Genomic DNA, 20,624 nt, shown 5'->3' with positions numbered 1-20,624 from the left:
CCACTACACAATAGTGACTAGCACTAGGACGAACACCAAGACTTCTCAAAAAACAAATTCACATTGTATATACGGAATTTAAATATGGAATTCAAAATTCGACACGAATACAGAGAAAATGCAATCATAATTTCATTAAATTAAAAACATTAAAAAGTACAATTAAAAAAAACAAAAGAACAATTTCAAGAAATTACATTAATATCAACGTACACCCCTCCGCGTCCACAACTCTTCAATTATATCCTGCTGGAGTCAAATATGAGCTTCTTATTGGCGCATGTCGGCATGTGCTTGGAGCCGGGCGGCGTCATCATGAGCTATCCCCATTCGTACACTGGTGGTGGCCACGTCGTGGCTTGGCCCGACAACATCTTCATTGGCCAATCAGTTAGTTCTGGACCTTCTTGTTCGACGATCATATTGTGCATGATAATACACGCGTACATGATATCAGCAATGCATTCGTCATACCACAAACGGATTGGACCCTTCACCGCTGCCCATCGAGCCTGGAGCACACCAAATGCCCGCTCTACATCCTTGCGCGCTGCCTCTTGTCGGCTCACAAAGTAGACCTTCTTTTCTTCGATTGGACATCTGATCGTCTTCCCAAAGACGGGCCACCTAAGGTATATCCCATCCGCCAAATAGTAGCCCATATGATGCTGTTACCGTTGGCGACAAAACTGATGGTCGGACCGACGCCCATGCACTGATCGTTGAAAATGGGCGATGACTGGATGACGTTGATGTCGTTGTTCGACCCGGCCACCCCAAAATATGGATGTCAAATTCACAGCCGGTAGTCAGCTACGGCTTCGAGGATCATCGTGGGATTCTTGCCTTTGAAGCCGGTTGTGTAGTGCCCCTTCCAGGCGGTGGGGCAGTTCTTCCACTCCCAAGCATGCAATCTATACTGCCCAACATCCCGGGAAACCCATGCATCGTCCTATGCATATCCATCAGATCCTGGCAATCTTGAGGGTAGGCTTCCGCAGGTACTTCTCCCCGAATATTTCGAATGACGCCCTGACAAAAATACTTGAGACAGTCGCGGACAGTTGTCTCGCCGATGTGGAGGTACTCGTCGAACATGTCGGCCGCGCCTCCGTAAGCCAACTGCCTAATTGCAGCAGTGCACTTATGTATAGGCGAGTGACCAGGTCTGCCACTCGCATCCTCCCTGAATCGGAAGTACTTGTACCGACGCTCTAAGCGTTCACGATACGCAAATAATTAGATCACGGTGCATCCTAAAACGCCGCTGGAAGAAGTTGTCCCCAAACCGCGACTGCTCAGCGAAATAGTCGTCAAACAACTGTTGGTGTGCAACGACGTGGTCGCGGTGTACTACAGCTCGATGCTGGATTGGGTGAGGTACCGCGGGCTTGCTGCTGCTGCAAGGCCTCCCTCATCAGGCTATTAATCTCAGCGGACGTATAGGCCCGTATCTGTTCGCGGATTTGCCGCGCTGCTTCACCATCTCAACCACTGCCACCCGCACCACCAACACTACCACTATCACTACCACTATCACTACCACTAGCCATTTCGGGATGTCGAGAAATGTAGAGTGAAAGAAGAGAAACTCGTTAATACAAGTGATGCGAATGAAAATGAACCGAAACGAGCCGTATATATAGATTTTTTTAAATGAAAAAATGCTCTCGTCCGTCGGGTACCCACAATAGCGGATGAGCCGACGGACGAGCGCCTTACCCGACGGACGAGGGGTCGTCCATCTGGCACGTCCGTCGACCGCTCGCCGGTCGCAATAGTGGACGAGCGGCTCGCCGGTCGCTCGTCCGCCGACTCGTCCAGTATTGTGGATGCTCTAAATATGGTACTACTACTTTTTTCTTTAAAATTCTTAGATATAAAGAACAACATTTACACACATAAGAATACAAACAAAAATTACACCCAAAAAGTATAAACAAATTAATCTAGCAATAAGGAAATTTACTACTACTAGTATGTTAAAAAAAAGATGAACTATTAAGCAATGAATTAGGAACCATAACAAAGAAAAACGATAATTAATAGCTACTGGCGGTGGGTTACAAACACATATCTCCGGTATGCAAGTCACATTGCAAACCGTATGCGCTAAGTTAGTAATTTGTTAAATGCAGTTTGGACATAGAATAAACTAGTATGAGGTTATCAAACATAGGGTTCTAACTTCTAAAGATGTATCTATCTTCTGAATAAATAATACTACTAGTAACTTATTGTTTTTCTGCAAAAAATGATACTCCCTCCGTCTTTGAATAAGGTCTCATTCCTAGCCAGTGGGTTAAGGCCTCCCCTTAACGGGCTACTGCGTATTCTGATTGAACCCCCCTCACATGATGTCGGGCCGGAGTGTGGGGGCCGCCAAGGCGACGGAATTGCCTTTTGCTGCAATAAGAGTCTCATTCCTATCCGGCACGGGTTTTAATAAATGTTAAGAAAAGTGAGTGGAAGAAATTTAGTGCAATACGAGTCTCATTTATATATACTCCCTCCGTCTCACAAGAATATACACTCTTTCATTTTTAGTCCGTCTCACAATAATATGCACTTTCTAAATTTTGAATTTTTCTCTCTCTAATGAGATGAGACTCGTTCTGCACTAACAATACTTTATTTACTTTTTTTTTTTCTCTTTCTTACTTTACCAATTTTGTATTAAAATCCGTGCCGAACCCAAAATGCATATTCTTTGGGGACGAGGGAATATTAGTTTTAAATGATATGTGCGTGGAGTGAGTTAATGGAATGTGATGGACTTTTATTCCCGCACGGACTAGAATTGGAAAACGGAACTCCTATTTGCGAATAGAGGGAGTATGATGTATTTGTCTTGATATGTTAGATGGGGATACATGATCTAGAGTATTTTTTATAATACAAATTTTTTATTTTGAGGTACGCAAACTCTAATTCAACTAGAGTAAATTACTGATTCTAGTTTGTATTTTTCGAAAACTAAACACTAGTACTCCCTCCGTTCATCAAGAATATACACTTTTTCTTTTTTAATCCGTCTCGCAAGAATATGCACTTTGTAATTTTGTCTAATAAGTGAGACCCATTCTCCACTAACAATACTTTAATTACTTTTTCTCTCTACATTTCTCTTACTTTATCAATTTTACATTAAAATTCGTTCCGTCCCCAAAGTGTATATTCTTTGGGGATGGAGGGAGTACAATTTATACGGTACTACTATTTTATATTTGTATGAGCATGTTTTTACATACTGTATTAATTTAAGATATTTAAGTGTAATTTGTTTGTAATTATCTATGCTTCATACTCATCTTTTGTTGCTTATATGACTATTAAATTTAAATATAATAACCTTTCAATGAATATGGAGTAACTAAATTCTTTTAAAAGCAAAAAATCAAATATACGTATGTCATGAGTTTGTGGACATTAAATGATGCCACGTGGAATTAAGGCGTGAAAACGGATGCAAACCTATTTATATTCCACTCTCTATTCAAAATTTCTGTTCCGCCCTCTTCCATCACATGCCCCTCCTCTCGCCGCCTTTCTCTCATCGCCGGCGACCTTCCCTCTCTCCAATTCACTCCTTAATCCGTTCAATTTACCCTCGAAGATTTCGATTCGGAGCTCCTGCTTTCACGTTGCTTGATTCTAGGTTTTTTCCGAAGAAATGGCGGGCACCGGCACCAGCACCAGCAATATCTACATCCACGTCATCGAGGACGTCATCAACAAGGTCCGGGATGAGTTCATCAACGACGGAGGCCCCGGAGATGACGTTCTTGCTGAGCTCCAAGGAGTAATTTATCATACGCTCACTTAATTTTGGATTTTGAGCTGTTTTAGGGTTTAGTGGTTGAATTTTGTTTTGTATGGTTTTAAGAGTATGTTACGATTTAGTATTTCATTAAAGGATGTTTGAGTAGTTTTAGGGTTTTGAAATTGCTAGATCTGCGGCTGGAATAGTATTGTTGATTGTTTTTTGGTGGACATTTCGCAGATATGGGAATTTAAAATGATTCACGCTGGCGCGATTTGGGGCCCGATAGATAGGTCCGCGAAGCAAAAGGCAGCAGGAGGTCCAGTCACACCGAACCCTGTCCATGATCTTAACGTACCCTATGAAGGCACTGAGGAGTATGAAACTCCCACTGCTGATATGCTATTTCCTCCGGTGAGTGCTTGGTTCTATTGTTAATGTCGAGGATTAAAATGATGGTATTATGCCTTAACTTTGTACTGTTAATGTTTTTGCTTGGGGCTTTCAGACCCCACTACAAACACCTATGCAGACGCCATTACCTGGAACAGCTCAGACTCCCCTTCCTGGAACAGCTCCAACTCCTCTTCCTGGGAATGACAGCAGTCCGTACTTCAGCATTCCCACTGGTGGCACCCCGATAACCCCCAATGAATACTCCTCGAATAATGATAATGGTGGTGAGGGTCAGATGAGAGCTGGAGCTGGAAGGCCCAGCCCATATATGGTATGCTGAGCATATTTCTGATTCATTTTTTAAATATAGCTAGGAAATTCTGATTGATACTTTCAAATAAGTTTACAAGCAATTTCTTGTTGGGAAATAAACACAGGCAATCACGAATATGAAAGAGAATGAACACAAGAAGTTGTTTACTCAGTTCGATACAATGTGTATCTACGTCTGGGGGCGATGCCAAGCCAGGGATTTCACTATATAATTTCAGGATGATTTAACAATGAGGGAGCACCTCTATTTATAAGTAACTAGAGAGCCCTAATTCTAGTCAAACTAGGAAACATATTCCATAAGGAAATATCTTTTAAGGAATAAATCTATCACAAGGAAATATACTTCAAGGAAACAAATTCTAAACATGGTAGGAGATATTTTAGGCTCCATAATTAACAATCTCCCACTTGGAGACTAACAACTCCTAAACAACCATTTCCTCGTGATCTCATCCCTTCATCCGCTTAGCATCGCCTAACCTTCTCTTCAAGTTCCAAGGCCAATTGAAGCTATGCATAGCTTCAATTTCTCTAAGGTCACCACCTGCAGGATTCTCACTTCCAAGTATCTTCACAAGTTGCAGGATTTTCATCTCCACTAGGTGTCGGATGTAATGATATTTCAACTCCACATGCTTTGTCCTAGAATGAAACGCTGGATTCTTCGCCAAGAAAATAGCACTCTGACTATCACTGTAGAGTATGCTACTCTTGTTCTCCTTCCCAAGTTCATCTAAGAAACTCTGCAACCACACCATCTCCTTGCTTGCCTCTGTCGCAGCTACATATTCAGCCTCCGTAGTAGACAAAGCAACAGTCTTCTGCAACTTAGAAGTCCATGAAATAGCAGTACCACCATAAGTAAATACATACCCGGTTGTGCTTCTTCTCCCATCAAGATCATTGGACGCCAAGTCTGCATCCACATAACCTACCAGCTCGACATTCTTGCCATTGAAACATAAGACGCTTTCTGTAGTACCTCTCAAGTATCGAAGGATCCATTTAACTGCTTCCCAATGTTGCTTGCCCGGATCACCCATGAACCGGCTCACTACTCCCACTGCTTGTGCAATATCAGGCCTCGTACACACCATTGCATACATAATACTGCCAATTGCTGAAGCATAATGAATTTTCTTCATTTCAGCACGTTCTTCTTTTGTACTCGGCGACTCCTTCTTCGACAGCTTAAAGTGACTGCCCAAAGGCACACTTACTGGCTTCGAATTATCCATGTTGAATCTTTCCAAAACCTTACCAATGTAAGCAGCTTGCGAAAGATACAATTTTCCTGCCGCCTTGTCACGCTCGATTCTCATGCCCAAAATTTGATTAGCCTCTCCAAGATCTTTCATGGAGAATCGTTCAGACAATTGCCTTTTCAACTTATCCATCTCCTTTTGATCACCTCCTGCGATCAACATATCATCAACATATAATAACAGAATAAGATAGCTCTTGTCAAACCTCTTGTAGTAACAACAATGGTCAGCGTAGCATCTTTAATAGTCAATCTCCATCATGAATCCATCAAACTTCTTGTACCACTGCTTTGGAGCTTGCTTTAAACCATACAAGCTCTTCTTCAACTTGCATACAAGGTTTTCCATTCCTTTTACTATGAATCCTTCAGGCTGTGTCATGTACAACTCATCCTCCAAATCACCATGAAGGAATGCCGTCTTTACATCCATCTGATGTAACAATAGATTTTCTGCAACTACCATACTCAACACTAAACGAATAGTAGTTAGTTTCACAACAGGAGTGAACACATCTGTATAATCAATACCGTATCGTTGCTCAAATCCCTTGACAACCAGCCTAGCCTTGTAGCGCTTGCTACCATCAGCTTCACCTTTGATTCGATAGACCCACTTGCAATGCAATGTTTTTTTCCCTTTAGGAAGTTCCACAAGCTCCCATGTGCCATTTAGGAGAAGAGAGGCAAACTTGTCATCCATGGCAATTTTCCACCTTCGTTTATCAGGGCCTTCTCCTGCCTCTGCATAACACTCGGGCTCACCACCATCAGTAAGTAACAAATAGAAATTAGAGGGCGAGTACCTATCAGGTGCACGTCGCTCTCTAGTCGATTTAGGCAGCGGAATAGTCGGTGGTGGAGTGCTTGGTTCTTCTTCAAGCACCTCTTCAGCATTCTGACTCTCCTTGCTCCCACTCGAGTTTGAGATGTCTAGCTCAACCACTTGTGGCTCAGAACTGCTAGGACTTGACGCCTCCAATCTATCCTTGTACAATACCTGTTCATTGAAGATGACATCTCTACTGCGAATAACCTTACGGTTCTGCTCATCCCAGAGTCTATAACCGAACTCATCGCCTCCATAACCAATGAACGTACACTTAATAGATTTAGCATCCAACTTACTTCTCTCAACGGAACTAACATGAGCATAAGCAACACAACCAAAGATGCGTAGGAAAGATAGATTTACCTCTTTTCCTGTCCAAACCTCCTCGGGTATCCGAAACTCCAAGGGAACTTATGGACCTCTATTAATTAGGAATGCAGCTGTGTTGACTGCATCTGCCCAAAAACTCTTTGGCAATCCACTTTTCAACCTCATGCATCTTGCTCGCTCATTCAACGTTCTGTTCATGCGCTCTGCGATTCCATTCTGCTGTGGAGTTCCTTTCACAGTTTTCTCCATGCGGATTCCATTCTCGGCGCAGAATTCCTTGAACTTTGCAAGTTCATATTCTCCTCCATTATCGGATCTTAGACACTTCACCTTCATCCCGGTTTCAGGTTCAACAAGGGCTTTCCATTTCCTGAAAGCGTCAAACGCATCGGATTTACTCTTCAGAAAATAAACCCATAGCTTTCGAGTAGAGTCGTCGATGAAAGTCATATAATATTCATAGCCTCCTAGGGACTTCACAGGTGCTGGTCCCCATAGATCAGTGTGGACCATCTCCAACTTCTGTGTCTTCAATTTTCTGCCTCCTCTTGAGAAACTCACCATTTTCTGTTTCTCAAACACGCAATCCTCGCACAGGCCAACTTCAACAGTTTTCAAGCCAGGCAGTAAACCTCTTGAGCACATTATCTTTGGCCAAGACGACAGTGCCACAAATCTGCATTATTTGCCTCACTTGCAATATCAATGCAATCTTTGGAGTTAGTTGTGGTATACAACGTACCCTCCTTCTTACCTCGAGCTACTATCATAGCTCCCTTGGTAATCTTCCAATTGTTGCAGCCAAACGTCACGGTGTACCCTTCTGCATCAAGCTGCCCAATCGAAATCAAACTTCTCTGTAATCCAGGAATGTGTCTGACTCCATTCAGTTTTATTACGGATCCATTGGACGTCACTACCTTCACGTTTCCCTTTCCCACGATATCTAAGGGCTCGTCATCAGCCAGATGTACCTTCCCAAAATCGCCAGAAACGTAGTCTTCCATTATCTCCACATTGCTGCAGGAGTGAAACGACTCCCCAGAATCCAATACTCACGATTCCATCGGACTACTGACGCTCAAGACCAACGCCTCGCCATCGTCATCAGACATGGTAGCGTTTGCTGTCTTCTTGTCCTTCTGATCCTTATTCTTATACTTCTTCGGTGCCTCACATTGATTTCTAAAATACCCAAACTCATCACAATTCCAGCATTTAACTTTATCCAAATCCTTCTTGGATTGACTCCTTCCTCTGGAATTTGATCTTCCACGATTTTGCTTTCCCTTCGATCTGCCTCTCTGTTCTGTATTCAGTGCTGATCCCGAAGTAGAAGATCCTGATTCTCTCCGGTGAACTTCCTCACCAATCATCAGATCTCTTACTCTGTCAACTGTTAGTTTTGTCTCTGCAGCAGTAACTGCTGTCACTGTGCCAGTCCAACTCTCAGGCAGAGACGATAGCAAAATCAGGGCACGAATTTCATCATCGAATTTTATATTAACCGAGTTCAGTTGCGAAGTAATCATGTTGAACTCGTTGAGATGTTGTTGCACCAGCTTTCCCTCTTGCATTCTAAAATTAAACAATCGTCTAATCAGATGTACCTTGTTTGCCGTTGATGGTTTCTGATACATGTCCTCCAAGATCTTTATCATCTCCTTTGTCGACTTTGCTGTAGTCGTGTGATAAGCCACATCCTTGGACAATGATAGCCTAATCGCGCTCATCGCTTTTCTGTCCAGCAGCTCCCACTCCTCATGTTCCATCTTTTCGGATTTGGTTTTTAAAGGCTTCCAGAGATCTTTACCGTACAGGTAATCCTCAATCTGCATCTTCCAAAATCCGAAATCAGATCCATCGAACTTCTCTACAGCAATTTTCTCGTTGATCCCCATCGTGATTTCTGCCTCTTAAACCCTAGACTCTTGATACCAGTTGTTGGGAAATAAACACAGGCAATCACGAATATGAAAGAGAATGAACACAAGAAGTTGTTTACCCAGTTCGATACAATGTGTATCTACGTCTGGGGGCGATGCCAAGCCAGAGATTTCACTATATAATTTCAGGATGATTTAACAATGAGGGAGCACCTCTATTTATAAGTAACTAGAGAGCCCTAATTCTAGTCAAACTAGGAAACATATTCCATAAGGAAATATCTTTTAAGGAATAAATCTATCACAAGGAAATATACTTCAAGGAAACAAATCCTAAACATGGTAGGAGATATTTTAGGTTCCATAATTAACATTTCTGCGCACTTTTTTTTCCCTTTCGGTGATAGGTAGCTCAACTGAACTCTATATATTACACTTGCAGCAGCCACCTTCATCTTGGTTGAGTCAAAGGCCTCCTCTTGATGTGAATGTTGGTGAGTGTAATAGGTGATGATTTATAACAATGCATTCTCTTAAGTAACTATGTAGATGTACATGGCTGCAGTATATAAAAAAATTTGTTAATTGGTAGAATGCATTAATCCTCACTAGTTTCATACTCAACCTGTCTTTCTTTGTAGCTTATGTGGAAGGTCGGGAAGAGGGTGACAAGGGAGCACCTAATCATCCACCAACTCAGGTGGTTGTCATTTGATGTTCATCTTTATTTCAAGTTTTTAATTGAGTTAGATAGATGTTGCCCAATCAGTTATAAAGTAGATATATGCCCGATAATGTGAAAAACAACCCTGATAATGTACGGACATTTCATCTATGCAAATTGCTTTGTCCTATTTCGATGCTAGGAGTTCAATAACACTCTTTTTGTAACGGTTAAAGTGCAATCTTCTCTTTGATGTATTCTGCACTCATCTAATTATTCAGTGTAGTATTAATTTTAAAGCTAATACTGTATACTTGTTCAGAATGTAATTGACCTGACAGAAGAACACCAAAAGTGAATCACCTCTTCTTTTTAGTTTGTAGTGGTGTAGAGATTCGGGTAATTGAATATGAAATGTAATGGAGTGGTGCTTTTTAGGTGATATACCAGTAATCTGTAAAAGGAAGTAAGCATGTCAATGTCCTTTTCCTGTTAGTCACCCATTTTATACTTAAATATGTGTTTCTTTCTCGTATCTTGCTAGATATCTGCCCACACTTTGGTTACAGTGACTAGATAGAGAAGTCATTGCATTTGAAGTGCATGTGTGAGGAATATAATAGGAGAAGTAGGAAACTTCTTGCCTTGTTGACAATCAAGTCTTCCAAGTTTTTCAGGACAATATATAAATGCGTTGGTAGGTGATGCTATCATCCCTTGATAGTCTTATTCTTATCCAACTATTACTATACTGAATCTTGCAGCAATGTTGATCTGCAAACTATCAAATTCAGTCTCTTTCTGGTTTTCTGTTTGAACGATTTTGACTGGGAGCAAGGCTCGTTAAGGATGCTCTTTTAATCTATGCACACCATCACTATTAATCTGTTTATGTAAAAACAATGTTGCAAATTGTTTCATTTCACTCTTAAAGGATATAATGCTGAAGAACACAATGCAGGATTTTTTCTTGATGCCTTCTGGAAAACGAAAACGTGAGGACGTTCCTCCACAGTATCATTCTGGTGGATACATCCCCCAGCAGGATGGAGCTGGAGATGTTTCACCTGAGGTGTTGAAGGTGAAGTTTTGATTCTAAGCCACAGACTAGCAACAATTATGTTGCCACTAAGTTGTCACAGAGATTAAGTTGAACTAAGCCTCCTGGCAGTTGGTTTGATATAATTCACAGTTCGTTGATAAACCCCTATACTGGTCTTATACTTTCAAATCATTATTTGAGAAGTAAAAAAATTGTTAACACAGACCTTTCTGGATTACGTGGCTGTCTAGTTCATCTTATTTATAACTGTGGGTGCATGATTCATCACATGGATGATGTGTTTCTTTTATACTCATGGGGAGTTTCTACAGTAGACCTTATGTCTAGATGCCTTTTTCTTTGTTTGGGGGGAGAATAGATTCGAGGTTCCGGATATGGAGCCTTTTTTTACTTACAAAAAAGGTAATCACACATCCTTGAAATGCGTATTCAAGGGAAACGCTCTTTGAGAATGCGTAACCTTAATACACATTTGAAACGTGTAACTGGGAAGACGAATTTCCGAAATGCATAACTAACTTTACCACACAATAGGCTAACTTCTCCCCTTTCGGACAGAATACACTTTCACATGTTAATATGGTTATCTTGTAGAAGAACATGCAGCATGGCTTGCAACAATTGATAGCCATTATTACCATGGATGATTAGGGATATGACTTTGGTCTGTGATGAATCACCTGCCTTCACTCTGCTAATGACTTCAGTGAACTGTTAAGCATTTCAAACTTGTAAAACATTTGCTTTCTTCTATTTCTAATTGTAACTCCATACTTTTGGCAGGTGGGTCCAGGGAGCATTGCACAAATACCTGTTCAAGAAGGATCACTGCCTTGTAGGATTCCTCAGTCGGACGGACCCATACCAGATCCATATGATGATGCACTTTCTACTCCCAATGTGAGCTTACCTCTGTGAGAGTCATATTGGTTGTAGTATTTGAACTTGATAGCCACCTGTGTGTAGTCATCCTTTGTTTTGCTCCTATGCAATTCTGAGTGCGGCCTTGGGATGGGGGGTTTGGCTTCTGTAGTAACTTGTAAGGACTTCATTTAACTGATTTTTGGGCCTCTTCGGTTCCAGAACCAGTTGCTGGACGCTGTGAGAACTTGTATTTTTCTTTATTAACATTTTTTTAGACTATGCCACCAATGTGTTAGATGTAAATGGAGGTTTCAATCTTTTCTCAAACTATTTCCGTTACTAACGTAGCACACTTAATTTATCCAATAGATAGAACATACTAATATGTCAAGGATATCTCTTGTAGTTGTCTGAGAGTTGATTATTACGATGGCCTGATAGAGAACTGAAGTTTGCATGACTTAACTTTATGTTAAAAAAATAGGATTACTTAACACAATGACGAACCTTTAGTTTTCAGATTGACTTTTTCGTAATTACTCCTGTAAATTTATGGGTTAAATATGGCTGATATTATTGATTCCCTTTGTAGTATCACTTAGTATATCATTTACATATTTCATTAATTGATTATGAGACTCTCTCTCTCTCTCTCTTTCTATATATATATATATATATATATATATAATGCATCTCTCTCTAAACGAATTTGGTTCCTTGTTTGGTTCTTAAAAGATGTACAATTATCAAGGAGTTATCAATGAAGACTACAACATAGTGAACACGCCTATGCCCAATGGTAAGTTGTTGCCTAAATTGAGTGCCTCCGTATGCCAGAACTGTTGATCACCGTTGTTAATGTGAAACCATCTGCATTTCTAGAGATGCAAGCAGCAACTCCTCTCGTTCCAAAGGAACCTGTAGATGATGATGATGACGATGAACCGTTAAATGAAGATGATGATGATGAGCTGGACGACCTGGAACAGGGGGAGGATCTAAACACTACTAATGATCTGGTTCTAGCTCAGTTTGACAAGGTACTGAACTGAACCTGCGAAATCTTATTGTATACTCTGGTTTTTTTCCAATGATAGTTATCTCATTCTGTTAGCTGTATCCTCTCGATATTCCCAATGATATACTTGTATAATATACAGGTGACAAGAACCAAGAGCAGGTGGAAGTGCACACTGAAGAATGGCATTATGCGCGTAAATAACAAAGACATTCTGTTTAACAAGGTTATGATTCCTTTGTATGTTCCTCTTCTATGTTCATTACTCACGTGTGTGTTTTATCTGTAATGGTTTGGGCATTGGGCTTTTCACCAGGCAACAGGAGAATTCGACTTTTGATTCATAGGAGAGACACTTAAGCCATTAGATCTCTCAGGCTCCGGTTTCAGTAGAGAACATGAATATTCGCATTGTATTTGGTCTCTTTCTTTTAAGGAATGGAAAATAGTGAGACATGTTTCGATGGCGGCAATGTACAGAAGGGAGAGTTTATAACTTTGAAGGATCGCTGTATAATTTCATTTTTGTGTACTCAGTCGGATATACTATGTTACTGATATCTTCATCTTTTTACATTTCTACGACGAAATGTACCTACATTTTAATCTTCGATTATCTGTTTCATTTTGTGTACGTGATTTTCGAAATGTAGGTGCATGTTAAATATCGGGTTTTTTCTTTTTTTGTTCTAGAATAGAACTTAGATTCCGGGTTTGTACTAGATTTTTTTTTAATTCCGTCTTTGGGAGAGACGCATGACCCTCATGCGTCTCCTTTTAATGAAACGCATGACGGAGATGCGCCTTTTATAGAGACGCATGAGGGACATGCGTCGTTAAATTTTTATTTTTTTTTCTTTAAAAATAAATAAAATAAAATAAATAAAAAAATGAAAGACGCATGACGCTTATGCGTCATTGCCTGTGACGCATGACACTTATGCGTCTCTAAAAAAAATAAAGAAAAAAAAAATAAAAATTTAACGACGCACCTCATGCGTCTCTATAAAAGACGCATCTCCGTCATGCGTTTCATTAAAAGGAGACGCATGAGGGTCATGCGTCTCTCCCAAAGGCGGAATAAAAAAAAAGTCCAGTACACTCGAGGAATGATATCTGAGGTCTAGAACAAAAAAAGAAAACCTGTTAAATATCTAACCTATTTTTGCTTTCTTTAAATTTGTGGAAATTTTTGGACTAATTTGTATCAATCCACAAATCTTGTAAAATATCTTGTAGTACCCATTTTTGGGATTTATGTGCAAGAGAAAAACTATACTTGCAAGTCGTAGAAATGATGCAAAAATACTACACTTCTTGACATGAAAAACACTCGTTCCCAAAATATCAATCCAATCTGGCAAAGATCCAAAATTTGAATATACATTCATGTCGTGGAAAGTGGCGTTTCCTACTTTAGAAACAAGAGAAAATCTAAACACTTGAGTTGTTTAGTATCAATTGGTCATCATCAAGCATCATACAACATACAGCCAAATGCTACGTCAGGGCAGCAAGAGGCGCAGCGCCATCATTCTGTGATGTATTATCCCCACTCTCTGCTCCTTCTCGTCCTCGTCTACAAATCCGTGCATGTATCTTTTGTAATTTGTCCTCTCAGCAGGTTTGAAGGGTCCCCCCCCGGAACACAGCAACAACTCAGCAATCTCAGCCACTTGTTCCTTGTGTTCCTCAATCAACTGAACTGTCCGTTGGTACGCTGTCCTAACCAATTTACGAACTTCAGCGTCTATTAAATTGCCTGTTTCGCCGCTATAGGGTTTGCTCATCGCATATTCGCCATCCCTCTTGGGGAAAGAGAGAAGCCCAACTTTGTCGCTAAAGCCATACATCACCGGAATTATACATCCCTCCACGTCCCCTTGCCTGACCAATTGCATCAATCTCATCTATGAATATGATACTAGGTGCGCATTTCCTTGCCTCTTGGAACAAACTTCTAACCCTGGATGGCCCAACTCCCGTAAACACCTCCATGAAATCAGAACCAGATATGGACAGAAAAGGCACCCCAGATTCACCCGCTGTAGCTTTTGCTAGGAGCGTTTTACCAGTCCCGGGAGGTCCAACCAACAGAGCTCCCCCCTTGGGATTTTGGCCCCCAGTTCCTTGTACTTCTTCGGGTACTTCAGGAAGTGAACAAACTCCATAATCTCTTGTTTTGCTTCGTCACAACCAGCAACATCTTTGAAGAAAATCTGGAATACAGAAAAGAGGTCATAACCATAATGTTTAGCATCACAGACTGGCTGCTAATAAGGACAATGTGATAGCAAATGAAAAACCAAGAAGGTAATGATGATCTTTTCAAGAAAACTTAAGAGAAAACCTTTTTGTCTCCATTTAAAGTGAGTTTTCCCAGTGTCAAACAGTTTCCTAGAGTCAAACATTTCCCGACCACTATTTCTATTGCCACCACCTACTCGGGGTCCAGATTGCATTTTTCGAATTTCATAGAGAAATGCTCCCAATAACAAAAGATTGGAAGCAAACTTCATCAGCTCCTGGCGCCAGACCACTTCAGAAACATATGTAACAGGTACATAATCATGTGGGTCTATGCCCAATGCTTCTTGGGCTTCCTCCAATTTTTCTTCAAATGTTTCAGCACTTCCAATGTTGAAGTAGTATTTATATTGACTTGGGATTATTGCTTTTGGCTGTGTGTCGCTAACTGGAGTATAAAATTCAGTTCCTTCAGGTGAATCAGCTCTGCTAGAATGATTTTGCGGCGAGCTTCTTACATAAACTTTGACAACAGATTTATTTGAAATAACAATATGGTCGACTAAACCTGGTTCCAGAAGATTAACTTTGAACTCTTGAAAACTAATCTGCAAGTTAATAATGCAATGAATGACAAGTTAAGATAATGATGACATCGCACAGAAACGAACCAAAAGGAATTCACATCATGCAACCCCTAAAGTAAGCCACCTAATCTGGCATGAGTAACTGCAAAAAAGACTGGTATGAGGAACAAAATTACAACACAAGTAAGATCGAAATATTTTTCAGTTAACAACCGAAAGGCAAGCCAGGTCAGGGTACAAGAAACTTTAAAAGAAAAATCACAGACGGATAGTAAATACTAACTCATATGACCTTCAGCTGCTTGGTATTCACAGATGGATAGTCAAGACTTTTGGGCATGTTTGTTTATGTTTATGATTAATAGAGATGCACCTTTTGTTAGAATATTTCCTCTTTAAAGCAATTTGTGTTTCACCTAGAATTGACAGCACGACCTGATAAAATTTGTAGTAATAAAATCTAGTGCTAGGCAAAGCTTAACGAAAAATGAAAAGGCGATTGATCATATACTCAAAATTCAAAAGTTAACCAATATCTCATCTTTTTATTATCTGACTTAGAGATTATCAAATTGCTGGATGTTGAAAAATGATATATGACTTTGATTGATCATATACTCAAAATTCAAAAGTTAACCAATTACATTTATCCTCAATAATTGAGATCTAAGGCAAAACATAGAGAACAGACTCGTTATTCCTATAGCACTTAACTTGAATTTTTTACAGTTACATGTGAATGAAGAAATCAGAGAAAGTTCTATTATTATGCCAAGAACATTCAACAATGAAGAATTACATATTTGAAGCTTAAGTATCAGGTTTAATTAAGTCATTCTATTCTCTATGTCGTAGCAACAAATAATAATGCACTAACTAGAAATTAAGCTAATTGGATACCTGTTTCTTTCCCCTCGGCTTTGATGGCATTGCTGGAGAGAACATCGCAATAGCAAGCAATGAAGCGATTATACTTTGGAAATCCATGGTAAATATCATTTTGCTTTTGCCACCATCCTCGGATTTCTTCCCTTCCTCTAAGATAGAATAAGTTAATCAGAATACTAAACTGACAAACTTGTCTATAATATTAAAGACAATATTCGAACTGTTAAAATGTGCAAGCAAAAACTTCCATCCCAACACCCGAAGCAATTTGCATTAATAACCATCCATAAGATCAGCAATAAAGATCAAAATGAACTCAACTCCCAACGTGATAAACCATCCGAGTTAAAAAAATAGAGTGAACAACAATATTTTCTTTGACACAAGAAAATGTGTTTTAACTGGGGAACTACTTGAAGAATATTTGATGCTAGGGCATCTCTGTCCCTCAGCATGATTAATAACTAGTCACCAAATTTCTTCCCATACAAAATACAAGCGACACAACACAAACATTTGGATTCCGATTTCTGCTCACTCTTTTTCAGAATCTCCTTCTTGTCTTTGGGATGAAAATTCTCGGAATCTGCACAAGCAGGAATGAAGATTATAAGCTATCAACGTCACAAAAAGTAGAGTCAATTCGCAAGAAACTGAGTCCTTACTCTTCTTCTTTAGCGCTTTACTACAGAAAAATCTGTTAATTCCGGGATTGCCAGAGAAGTATTTAAAATCTGATAAAGAAGCCCTAAGATTCGAGCCTTTGTTAGCTCGAGCCGCAGCCAAATAGCCTCTCAGAAACTCTAATTTCCCCTCAAAATGATTGAGATAGCCATTCAAGCTATCTGAATCCAAACTCTCTTTATTCCAAGCGAGGGAACTTCTCTTACTAGCTCCTTTAATCACATTCTGCAGACTAACAAAAACACCCAAGATCGCACTAAAATTCTGGGAAAAGAAGCGAAACTACTCATAAAGAAACAATGAGAACACGGAATCGAAATCTTTTTACACGGTGATAATCACATACTTTGTAACGAGAGGAGCGAGATAGCGAAGTTCCGATTCTCGAAATGATCATTTTGCAATTCCAACGATTCGCGCCAATTTTCTTCTTCGTTTCTTCCTTCGATTTTTCGAAAAGTTGAGCGAGAAGCTGTTATTTTTTAATTATAAGCAGTTCGAAATCAAATATAAACGGGTCGGGTCAATGACCCGAATCTGAAGCAGTTGGGTCAAATTTTATTTATATTTATTTATTGACGAGTTATAATTTTAATATTGTGATTAAATTAGCAAAAAATAGACAGTTGAATTTAGGGCATCCGCGACGCGTCTCGTTGTGGTCCCTATCTCGTCTCGGAGAGACGAGACGGCAACGAGACAGCGTTGCGGGCTCCGTCTCGTCCTCATCCCGTCCCGTAACTCGTCACGGAGAGACACTCGGCGAGCTGTCTCGCCACGCGCGTTGGCGACGTGGCGAGCTGCGGTTCGTCCGTGACGCCCACTCGCCGGCCCGCGAGTGGACGTCGTTTATTTCCGTTGAAAATGTATTTTTTATTGTTTTTTTAATTCAGAAAAAATTCGAAAAATTAAAAAAATCCCAAAATTATACTAGCCGTTTATAGCCATTTTTTACAATATTTTTATTTTATTTTTGAATTTTTTAAGCCCCCAATCACTTCTATAAATATCAAATCATTCCCACAAATTAATCCATAAAAAAACTCTCTATTCTCACTCAAACACTCTCAACACTCTCCATTCTTCACCTAAAAACATTATTCTTCTCCCAAATTTAATCAATTCATGGATCCAAGATCGGTTGTCTGTTCGGGCAAGGACACATGATTCTACCGCCCACGCCCAATTCCAGGAGGATCTAATGGAGCACATTTGGGTTAAATTTGGCAACCAATAGACGCACATGATCGCCATTAGACAACTCTTTCTTCTGCTTCTTTGAGTTTTGAGATTTTGAATTTAGAGAGAGTGAGCGGAAGATTTTAAATTATGTATTTTATATTTTTTTTATAATTTTATTAATGTGGTTTTTTATTTTTTTTAGAATTTTAAGTTGTAATTTTATTTTATTTAATGAAGTATGTTTTTATTAATTGAATTTGTTGGAAATAAAAATAAAAAATGAAATTGAATGAATAGTTAAGGGATAAGATGGTTAAAAGATGGAGGGTTGCAGGTGCTGTCTCTTAGTTAAGAGATGTAATGAAAAGTACAGTGTGATCTATGAATAGTGAAGAGATGAGACGGTTAAGAGACGGATAAGAGACAGCGTTGCGGATGGCCTATAAAATTTGAATTGGGAGTATTTAAAAGGCACATTTTCACATTATAGAAAATCACCAAAAAAATTTAAATGACAGCATGTTATTTTGAACTAATAAGCATTGAAATATTTGGGAGTCTTAATTTTGCCATAATTGATGACTCAACAAATTCGTAATTCCAATGGCTGGGAATGATAAATATCGTTTTGTAACACAATTTCAATGGCCTTTCTTATAGATAATCTTACTTCTCAAAAGGGAGAACACCGATGCAAATCCAGGTGTTTGACATCAATTACCACGCCAACTTCAAGGGTCATGGATCGATTGGAACTTAAGAACTTAGGGCATCAGGGCATCAGTAACCCCGTCCCCATTTCCGACCCCAAGTCCCCTCCACGTCATCATTCCTCTACAGTTGCGGCCCAGGCTCCAACTGCTGTAACCCTGCAGGTTGCGGCCCGGACCGCAACTAATAAATGACACTATTCACAACTCCAACCTATTTTGAAAGTAAAATAAAAAACGCTGTAAATTTATAACACGGAAAATTTAATTTCATCGAATACTGCAAAATTACAACATATAAATTTTCAAACTGAAAATAAAATACATGAAAACATAACGTCAATGCTCGAAAACGTTGTTGCGAGTCCAAATTTCTTCGATTAGATCGGCTTGGAGGCGAGTGTGTTGTTCCTCTTGGCGCATCGTAGCTGAACGAGCCATGACATTGCGGATGTCGTGAGGAAGGCCCTGCACGGGCGGCTCGGTGACAACGTAGTTACTCCCGGTGCTGGCGAGCGGATCGTCGCTCCACAAAGTGACGTTATCTTGTTCGTCCTCAACGATCATGTTATGCATTATGATACATGCATACATTGTGTCGGCGATGTTTGACCGCTGCCAACCACGGGCCGTTCCCTTCACGATAGCCCACCGCGCTTGGAGGACTCCGAATGCACGCTCGACATCTTTCCGAGCCGCCTCTTGCCTTTGGGCAAACATTGCCCTCCGATCGGTTGTCGGAGCTGTGATAGTCTTCACGAACACGGGCCATCGAGGGTAGATCCCGTCTGCCAGATAGTACCCCATACTATACCGACGGTGGTTGGCCGTGAACTCTACGTTCGGTGCTCTCCCAGCACACAAGTCGTTGAACAATGGAGACTCGTTCAACACATTGAGGTCGTTGTTGGACCCCGCGACACCAAAGTAGGCATGCCAGATCCACAATCTGCAATCGGCAACGGCCTCCAACACAATCGTGGGATGTGTGCCCTTGTGCCCGCTAGTGTATTGTCCTCTCCAAGCCATTGGACAATTCTTCCACTGCCAGTGCATACAGTCGATGCTTCCAAGCATCCCCGGGAAGCCGTGTGCCCGCTCGTGCATGTCGACCAACTTGCTAACGTCGTCGGTCGTTGGCTTTCTCAAGTACGTATCCTTGAATGCTTCGACGACTGCCCGACAGAATCTAGCGAGGGACTCCCGTCCAGTAGGCTCGCTTACATGGAGATACTCATCGAACATATCTGATGTAGTTCCGTAAGCGAGTTGACGAATGGCAGACGTGCATTTCTGCAACGTGATATACTTTCCCGGCCCACAGCATCGGTAGTTTGGCAGAAATACGGGTCACGAGCTACAACGGCGTTGACAATGCGTATGAACAAAGGCCTCCGCATCCGGAACCGGCGACGGAACATCTGATCACTCCATCGCGGATCTCTAGAGAAATAATCTGTGAAAAGCCGCAAGGCAGCTTGTTCACGGTCTCGGTGAATATACATCCGGGTACGTGGTACCCGGGTTCGTTGTTCGTTCCGAGCTTGAATAGCAGCTTGGAAGCGTTCAACTTCGTTGTTCATTTCTTCTTGGATTGCCGGTACCGCCTCTCCTAATACTCGGGTCAATTGATCTTCGAATATTCTTTGACGAGGAGACATTTTTTCGAATTCTAGGAAGAGATTTGAAGTTGAATGTGAAGTTGAATGTGTATGAAAATGGTGTAGTATTTATAGAAAAAAAATTCGAATTTAAAATATAAAAAAAAAAAATTTGGTTGCGGCCAGGCCCGTCACCGTGCAACGCTGGGCCGGGACGCGGGACTTGCGGCCCGTCTCCGTGCAACCCTGTCCCGGGCCGGGACTCGGGACGCTCCCCAGGCCGGTCACGCGTCACCGGGACGGGCCTGA

At 40.7% G+C, this 20,624-nt stretch overlaps 1 protein-coding gene and 1 pseudogene across 2 annotated transcripts; one reads left to right on the top strand and one right to left on the bottom strand.

Moving 5' to 3' along the window:
* Window positions 1–3,493: 3,493 nt before the first annotated feature.
* On the top strand, window positions 3,494–13,050 carry LOC121743356 (transcription initiation factor IIA large subunit-like). 2 transcript variants are annotated; one of them, XM_042136646.1, is made up of 11 exons: window positions 3,496–3,802; window positions 4,004–4,177; window positions 4,272–4,490; window positions 9,250–9,301; window positions 9,449–9,507; window positions 10,433–10,552; window positions 11,318–11,434; window positions 12,134–12,197; window positions 12,281–12,438; window positions 12,559–12,642; window positions 12,733–13,050. In XM_042136646.1, exons 1-11 carry the CDS (start codon window positions 3,674–3,676, stop codon window positions 12,754–12,756), a joined length of 1,200 nt encoding a protein of 399 aa, XP_041992580.1. In that variant the 5' UTR covers window positions 3,496–3,673; the 3' UTR covers window positions 12,757–13,050. The 2 variants fall into 2 exon arrangements, with proteins under 2 accessions (XP_041992581.1, XP_041992580.1); XM_042136647.1 differs by lacking the exons at window positions 9,250–9,301; window positions 9,449–9,507 and having other exon boundaries at window positions 3,494–3,802.
* A 915-nt stretch (window positions 13,051–13,965) lies between these two features.
* On the bottom strand, window positions 13,966–17,219 carry LOC121744683 (annotated as a pseudogene).
* Window positions 17,220–20,624: the final 3,405 nt, after the last annotated feature.

Source organism: Salvia splendens, chromosome 8 (assembly GCF_004379255.2).
Source record: "Salvia splendens isolate huo1 chromosome 8, SspV2, whole genome shotgun sequence".
Classification (NCBI taxonomy): Eukaryota; Viridiplantae; Streptophyta; class Magnoliopsida; order Lamiales; family Lamiaceae; genus Salvia; species Salvia splendens.
This window is presented reverse-complemented; position numbering and strand designations above follow the sequence as displayed.

What these genes read in the sequence shown, in the direction of transcription:
- LOC121743356 (XM_042136646.1), top strand. Translation starts at nt 3,674, where the DNA reads ATGGCGGGCACCGGCACCAGCACCAGCAATATCTACATCCACGTCATC. An exon ending in TCCTCTTGATGTGAATGTTG is followed by an intron (nt 9,302 to 9,448) that starts GTGAGTGTAATA and finishes CTTTCTTTGTAG; the next exon opens with CTTATGTGGAAGGTCGGGAA. An exon ending in CTAATCATCCACCAACTCAG is followed by an intron (nt 9,508 to 10,432) that starts GTGGTTGTCATT and finishes AACACAATGCAG; the next exon opens with GATTTTTTCTTGATGCCTTC.